Source organism: Xenopus tropicalis, chromosome 6 (assembly GCF_000004195.4).
Source record: "Xenopus tropicalis strain Nigerian chromosome 6, UCB_Xtro_10.0, whole genome shotgun sequence".
Classification (NCBI taxonomy): domain Eukaryota; kingdom Metazoa; phylum Chordata; class Amphibia; order Anura; family Pipidae; genus Xenopus; species Xenopus tropicalis.
The window spans coordinates 30142976-30151805 of NC_030682.2; the positions used below are offsets into that span (position 1 = coordinate 30142976).

The 8830-nt window shown below is 39.2% G+C and overlaps 1 protein-coding gene across 2 annotated transcripts in view; it reads left to right on the top strand.

The window, feature by feature from the left end:
• LOC100488559 (probable assembly chaperone of rpl4) overlaps positions 1-6793 on the top strand; it is a 223051-nt gene extending 216258 nt beyond the window's left edge. The window contains exon 10 of one of the 2 annotated variants that reach the window (XM_018094801.2): positions 6059-6793. In XM_018094801.2, the coding sequence (XP_017950290.1) occupies positions 6059-6232 (174 nt within the window). In that variant the 3' untranslated portion in view covers positions 6233-6793. The remainder of the gene's footprint in view (positions 1-6058) is intronic. The other variant, XM_018094800.2, reaches the window with a different exon arrangement.
• The last annotated feature ends 2037 nt before the right edge of the window (positions 6794-8830 follow it).

Below are 8830 nucleotides of genomic sequence, written 5' to 3' on the forward strand. Positions count from 1 at the left end.
CCATTAGGCTACATAGAACAATTTAAACATTTGCAATATTCACTGTCACTCTGTACTCTTGAATGTACAGGTATAGGACCCGTTATCCAGAATGCTCAGGACCTGATAAAGGATCGTTCCGTAATTTGGATCTCCATACCTTAAGTTTACTAAAAGATTATTTAAACATTAAATAAAACCAATAGGATTGTTTTTCCTTCAATAAGGATTAATTATATCTTAGTATATAATAGATCAAGTACAAGGTACTGTTTTATTATTACAGAGAAAAAGGAAACCATTTATAAAAATTATAATTACTGTATTTGCTTATAATGGAGTCTATGGGAGATGGCCTTCCTGTAATTCAGAACTTTATGGATAACGGGTTTCCAGATAATGGATAATATTAACACTTTCATAACATTCTCAGCACAGTTCACTTTGAGGCAGGCCAGAACTAGGAGTGAGCAGAAGAGGGACTTGCCTCAGGTACTATTGGTAGGGGAGCAGATTGGGGGGGAGCAAGAAGCAATAGTGGCTTGTGTTTGGGGGGGTTGTAACAAATAACATCTGCTATGGGGTTTTAGAGTTGGTGACTGCTGTTTACCCTAGGCACTAAAGACAACGGGGCTGGTTTGCAAGCAAAGGGACTACATTGCACTATTGCAGTCAGGCGTGGCAACCTATCAGACCTTTGCTTTAATTTTGTTACCTGTTATATCCTGCTCAAAGATGGCAACTACCCTTGCGCACCAGGGCAAATGAGCCCCGAGGAATTCCAGTGTGTACAATTGGGAGTTGTACTGTGTGACTGGGTGGATAAAACCCTTTTTCTGTTTATGCTTGGCTGGTTCTCATCCATTGGTCTTTTGTAATCAGCTCGAGCGCATAGAGATGGACCGAACTTTATATAGAGGTTTGGGTCATATTGGTTACCATGTCCCACCAGGTCACTCTGTTTAAATCATTATCACAATATTATTACACTTCTCCATTAAATTGAATGGTCTGGCAGATTGTGGACATGAGTTTAGTTTGTACCATTTGTGTGTGTTAGTATAGCCCGTCATTCTGGTTTATATACTTTTGTGATCTACCCTACATTATGCAGAAAAACGTCCTTTTCTACAACTCACTGTGGCATTGCTCAGCAGAGAGGGCAGATTAGAGTGGGGCGCGGAGGGCAGATTAGAGTGGGGCACGATGTATGGTTACAGCATTTGACTGTGTGACATTGCAATAGACGCTTGCTTCAGGGAAGGAATCCTTTCTCCTTGGGAATTACCGCTAGGGACAGATTCAGACGCATGTAGTTTATCTCCTTGTCACATACTTGTGGCCTAAATATAATATTTTCCTCCTTATGCTTCAGGCATCAGAATTATAAAGTAAATCCATAGGACAGAGCCTGTGCTTTTGTACAATGCTGTATAAATCTGAGTAACTGCAGGGCAGTGTATAAATAGCTAGGCAACGTTTGTAAATCCTGTCCCCATAGAGTTACACAGCTCCTCCAGGTGCCGCTTCCAGTTTTGTAATAAGGACTGGACTTCTCAGGAAGCACATCATATATATTAATGTTCCCTCTATGGCAAGATACATATTGTAAAATAATCCAGTAACTAAAAGTTTGAAAGTATAGAAATAAAATCTGTCAGTGAAAAACATTCCAGGTGCTTTGTACTGAGAAATCCTTGTTACTATATAGTACTGTTATTTGTACTATATAGTACAGTTATCTGGCCCCAATCCCTGCCCTCTTGCTGGGTTCCTATAAAAGAATTATAACACAATAGGAAGGCCAGGGGAAGCTAAACCAGCTATGAAAGTAAAGCATTTAGTTCAAAGGGGCAAATATAATACAGATGTATTAGAAAAATACAAAATGAGAATTAAAGCATGAAGGTATTTTGTCCCATTAACCCTTTAGTTGCCAGTGACATTGAATTTACGTTGCTGCCAAAAACTTGCAGTGCTCCAATTGCAAAGATTCTACATTTTTATATTCCATTCAAACAAATAGGAAAACAATGACCATCTAAGGTTAAAGGCCAGTAACATACAACAAAATAAGTTGTCTATTTTGCCTACTGTGGCAATTTGTAAGCTGTCATATTGACAAAAAAAAACACAACTTTTTGTTGTTTTTGGAGTTTGCCAGATACGGGATCTTTCTGTAAACTGGATCTACAAACCTTAAGCCTACTAAAAATTATTTAGAGATTAAATAAACCCAATAGGATTGTTTTGCCTCCAATAAGGAATAATAATAATTATTATTATTATTATATATTATAGTATAAGCCTAGTTTTTCAGCACCTAAAATGTGCTGAAAAAGTCACCCTTGGCTTATACATGAGTCGGGTGCCATGGGTCCCTCCAGACTAGCACCTTCTGTCCTTTGTGTGCAAATTAGGCCACCCGCAAGCAGACCCTCCAGTGTCCTGGCCCGCTCCTAGTGGCAATAATTATTTCCCTCTGGGACCGGGTCTGCTGCCAGTTTGCCAATGCGCAATGAGCAAGATGATGTCACTCACGTGACGCTGGCGTCCTTCATGCTGGACACAGAGGTGCTGGCGCGTAAGGGAGGGAGGGATGGCTGCCTGCTGATTTAGCAGTAGCTGCTGCATTTCCCACCCTAGGCTTATACTTGAGTCAATAGGTAAAATTAGGTACCTTGGCTTATATTCAGATCGGCTTATACTCGAGTATATACGGTATATCTTAATTGGGATCAAGTACAAGGTACTGTTTTATTATTACAGAGAAAAGGGAAATCATTTTTAAAAATGTGAATTATTTAATTAAAATGGAGTCTAAAGGAGATTGCCTTCCCATAATTCAGAGCTTTCTGGTTTCCAGATAACGGAATCCAATACCTGTATATTGCAAATGCTGGTGCAGAAGGACATAGACCTGTACAAACAAAGAAAAAAACATCTAATATATTTTCATTTATGATCTATTTAAAAAGCGCGGCATGGTGAGTCTTCCGAGCCACACGGAATTTATAGGTTATTTTCTATATTTACAGTCTATATTTTGCTACCAGACACCACTTCAATTGGGTAAATGCATCATAATCCTTCCTGTAGCTGTTCATATGCAGTTTCATACAAAAGTAGCTTGTATTTAGTTATTCTTCCTTTAACCTGAAGAATCCCTGACAGGGTCATACTCTGCTCTGGTGGATTTATCACACACGAGAAATATTGGTGACTAATACCCGTAATTTCCAGAGCTCGCTTAATCTTGGACAAGGTCAACAGCGCTGCCTATTCGCTGCCTGTCTTTCTGTTCTTCGGAGACAAATTTAAATAAAGTATGGACTATCCAAAATGGGAAAGTACTGCTGGTTTAATCTGCAAATGATACCTAAATGATTGTCGCTCAGTCCGCCGGGGGAAAAGAAACGCAAAATGATTTTAAATGACCGGTTATATGATTTAATGTAGGACACAAAAAGTACTGAAAGGTTATGTGTAATACTTGTTGGTGTGAAATGATACCCTTTGAACTGGTAAAGTGTCATTTACTGGCCTGCTGTTGCCTTGGGTTGATACAGCAACATATTAATTACAATAAGGATTTTAGGGAAAGTGTATCTGGAAATTACATGTTAAGTATCTTTGTGCTCCCTGAAACTAACTCCAGTGCAAGACACAACTCACATATCCCTGTCTTATCCATCAACTCTAATGTGTTGTCAGTTCTCTAATCACTGATGCATCCTATTTATAATGCTTTTAATTATAGACTTATGTATTTTATATTATATTTGATGTTATCTTATATGTAAGATCAAGACTTTTGTTTGGGGGGAAGCGAAAAACTGCAGTAAAAATACATTTCAATTTACAGAATACAACCGTTTTCCCCATATTGGGTACAGTAGCTTCAAGGCTATTGTGCAGTTTGTGCACCGCTTATACTCAATATGAAGATATTGTACTTTGAATTCCTCTGGCCTTGAAGCAGTAAATGTACTAGTCCCATTCCGTTGGGATATAGATATTGGTACGATGCCTGGCGCACACCATTATAATGCACTTTAATAAGCTGAAGCTTTTTAGCGAGGCAGCGTTTGTCAATCCTGTCCCCATAGACTTACACAGCTCCTCCAGGTGCCGCTTCCAGTTTGGGGACAAGGACTGGACTTCTCAGGAAGCACATCATATATATTAATGTTCCCTCTATGGCAAGATACATTTTATAAAATAACTAAAAGTTTTAAAATATAAAAATAATATGATACAGTTCTGTCACTGAACATTCCAGGCGCTTTGTACTGAGAAATCCTTATGAAGATAAATATTATAAACAAAATCCAAGGTTAAGGCCAGTAACATACAACAAAATAATTGTCTGTTTTGCCTATGGTGGGTATTAATCAAGCTGTTATATCAGCAAAACAAAAAATACACCCTTCATGGCAGCTTGGATTTTGGCTTATGGCACAAAATGTACAGGTAGGGGACTCCTTATACAGAATGCTCGGGACTTGGGGTCTTCCAGATAAGGGATCTTTCTGTATGAATTTGAAACAATGGCACAACCTATTGTACCTCCTGCCGACCACACATAGTCTTGCGATATTGCCCAGCTCAGAAAATGTTAGTGAGCAGAGAAAAGTTCCTGATGCTCACTGCACCTGGTTGGCGAAATGAAGAGCAATTGGTGCAGTTCTTTCATTGTATTAGCAGTGCAAAAACCAATATCTTAAAAACCAGAAAAAATAATGCAAATTGTGAAAGTGCCTACAAAAGGGCTCTAAGCAACTATACATTCATTTGTTTTGAGAGATCACATTTCCTTTTAAAGTATAACTAAAGTTTAACTTAAGAAGTAGCTAGAAATATTGTACATTATGTTATGTGCTTCTGTACCAGCCCAAGGCACCCACAGCCCTTTAGCAGGGAAGATCTGTGCCCCAAAGATGCCCCAGTAGCCCCCATCTTCTTTTCTACTGATTCCCTGCACATGCTCTGTGCTGCTGTCACTTGCCTGAGCTTAGGGACCCACTCACTCTATACTGTATATATATATAGAATATAAATGGCACAATATAAGGCTGATTAAATCAATAAACATAATTACTATATTGAAGCTTTGAAACCAGTGCAACTAGCATCAGAATTTAATAATCAATCCTATAGAATCAGTGTATATGACAGGCAAACTTTTCTGCTGGATAATTTGCTACGACCCCTAAGCTTAGCTTCCCAACAGCTGCCCAGAGCCCACTGAGCATGTGTACTGTCCTGGACAGTTCTAACTGAATCAAACATGGGGAGCTCCTGTGACAACTGTAAAGACCTATATACTACTATAGTGATACTGAAACTTTAGGTTGGTGCAGGCAGTTTATTATATAAAATATGGCATTTTTAGCCATACCCATCTTTAGGGTTTAGTTTTATTTTAAAATAAATAGTTTAATTATTTGCCTAATTTGTATGTATGCCAAACCTGGTGATACTTCAAACAAATTGTTAGGTACTCCCCAGTAATTCCAGTTGCTTCCCTGCTGTGTGGCCTCTCCTCTTCTTCCCAAAATGCTACAATGTGCAATGCCTTATTTATATACAAGTGACTACACCTCATGGTTCTCTCTGTGCTATTAGATAAAGGCATAAGAAGCAACCTGTCATGCTGGGCAGCTACTGTATATACAGGCAATCTACTACAGATGTTACTTTCTATATCACTTACATGGTTCCAAGACTGTAAAGTTTGATTGACTTTTCTTACTTAATGGCCTGTATCTTGCTCACTTTGTCCCTATGACTTCAGAGTTAGAAGCAGTGCAGTCACAGGCTGTGTACTTACAGCACTCACCCAAACCCTTAGCACAGCTGGCGGCTTATTTTCATGTTACTGCTAGAAGCAAATTACCCTGCCGCAAATATTCTCTTGCTAATTTCTTCTACTTTTCTCTCCGAATGAGATGAAATCTTTGCATAGTGTTTCTTTCTGTGATGCTGATCCTGTTTTCCGCCCATTAAGAGCTTTGTGCAATTACAAGCGCTATAGAGTACTGCTAGCTAACCGGGCCTCATTATGTTTTACTTTTAGCTCTACCACAAGCTGAAGTCTGACGATTCCCAACTCGGGGAACACGTGGAACAACTGCTAAGCGAGCTGGGAGGGGAGGAAGCTTTGGGAGACTCCGATGCTGAAGACGGAGCCCTCGACGATGTGGAAGATGATTTTTTGGAAAGCAGCGAGGATGAAGCTATGGAGAGCTGATTATTCTAATGCCTATAAAGCAACACAATTTGTAATATTATGATAAAGGCAAACTTTAAATAGGAATCTCCACCTATAATTTCTTTTTGGCATAGGTCATTTTTAACAACTACAACTATATACATGCATTAAAAATACCCTGTGGTTGAAGTGCTAGTTGTAAATGCAATTGCCATTGAAATCAGTATCTGTGCCTTTCTGGTTTTGTCTTTTGTAACAATGTAAATGTAATTTCTATTGAAAGGAGTCTTTATCGCTCCCTTTCTGTTATTTGCACTGCTGGTTCTGATTCTTGAAACAGTCAGCTCATTCACAGACAGGCAATAAAAAGACTATTTTCAATTGTAATTACATGAAAGAAAAAAAAAACAACCTTTGAAACAATTACAGATTTGTAATGAATATATAGGGGAAGTTGTTTAGAATTGCATTTTCTTTCATTGTGCAAAACATAGGTGGAGTTCCCCTTTAAGTGTATTCACTGCACCTAAAATGTGTATTTTTGATATCAGATGATGCCATTCTTACTTTCCCATAAGACAATTAAACATACAAACTGTATCACTGGGTATATGTATTTTCATTTCCCTTTTACTTAATTGATAGAAGTGAATGCAGAATGATGTGTTTAATGGAAAGTATCAGTGTTATTGCCTCCAGATGTTCCCCCAGATAACAGTACAGTACAGAGTGGAATGCTATGGAAACCTTAGAGCACAGTGTGAGCGACTAGAACTTGTGCCCATATATTCTATCCCACCGCTGTACTGCCCTGGCAAGACATATGGGCAGGTACCCCTAAATGTAAATGATAAATGGGGCTGGGCAGGCTGCTACAGGTTATACATTGCACAGTAATCTCTCCCGCACTACACTTACATTGTTTGGAAGCCCTAGAGGTTCAAAGTTATGAGAATTCAGAAGCAATAGCTATCACAATGCAGTGCAGCTTGCAGTACCCAGTACTTATCCTGCATAAGGATGTGAGAGTTTATCCAGGGGTTTCAGCATGAGATTGCAGAGCAGTTATACAGGTTATGCCTGACAATGTAAGAAAAGTCGTTACTAGTAATAAATCTGGGCAATGGCTCTACTCTATACTTGGGAAATATGGCAGCCTGAGTAAGATCCACGGACTGGTGCAATTTGTACTAAACAGGAGCATATTGGTACTCCCAGTCTATTTCTTTCCTTGCCCTTTAATATAGGTTTTGCAAATCCATGAACATAATAAAGGAGAAGCAACAAAACTAAGTAATCTTTATCTATGTAAATACAGCCATAAGTCCTCACAGAAACTCGGCAGTCCTCTATCAAAAGAAACACATGATTTCTTGTCTTCTTTTGTGTACACATGTTCTTGGGTATCTGACTCCTCTCGCAGAAAAATCCTTTATTCCCAGGGCCAGAGTCTGCCCAGTTCTTCCTCTCTCCCTCTACCCCTCCTTTTTCTGTCCACCTTCTCCCATGTCTGCTCTCTCCCCCTCCCTTTTCTGCTGTGTAATCCGTGCAACCAGCAGCATGGAAATTACTGAGACCAAGCTAAAATGGCAGCTGCTATGTTAAACAAACAGAGGAAGCTTCTAGGGCTCTTTACTCAGGTATGGTAATGCTTTCTGCAGAATAAATATAGTGTTCTAGGTGGCACTAATGTGACTAATCTGTCGGCAGTAAATGCCAAAATGACTTTCCTTCTCCTTTTGCTAATAGGGAAACAGTTGCACATTTTGTTGCTTGCTTTGTGTATGCTATAAAACTTCTTAAAGGGTTTTTTTACCTTTAAATTAACTGTTAGTATAATGTAGAGCAGTGATCCCCAACCAGTGGCTCACAAGCAACAACATGTTGCTCACCAACCCCTTGGATGTTGCTCCCAGTGGCCTTAAAGCTGGTGCTGAGTAGAAAGATTAGTGATAAAAAATGACAATAAAATTGTAGCCTCACAGAGAAATTGTTTATGGGCTGCAGGAACCCCCATGTGGAAGCTGGAAAGAGTCCAAAGAAAAAGGCGAATAATTAAAAACCCTAATAGTCCCGCCCATCTGTCCTGCTTCCTCATTTCCCAGGCAGTGCAGGGGAGTTGGTGGCACTCAGCACTGTAAGATAGGAACCAATCAGCAGCTAGATGGACTTACAGGAAAGTGTAGGCTATGTTTGCCTGTGTAAATGTAGGGCTGTGATTGGCTACCCACTTGCTATAGTTCTTCTGGCAAGGATTGCTAGGGCACAGCCATACAAACATAAAAAAGGATCCCATGGGGCGCTCCAATAAAGGGATCATTTTTAAAGTTAATGATTTTAGCCAAGATTGACACTTGCATATTATATATTATTCATTATTGCCTACAAGATTAGAGGGATTTTGAGTTATACTGTATGTCCATTTTAACGAGTCTTAAACAAAAAACAATTAAAATTCACACTGTAATAAGAATAATACACATGTGTATGCCTTGGGGTTTGGCTGGGGGTGCAGCTCCCCAAAGACTCTGGCCATCTGGCCTGATTCTTACTTTTATTATGTTGTCTATGTTGTGTTATCCACAGGCATTCTCTTCTATTTCTCTCCTCTGAATCTGGATACAAGAAATAAATAAC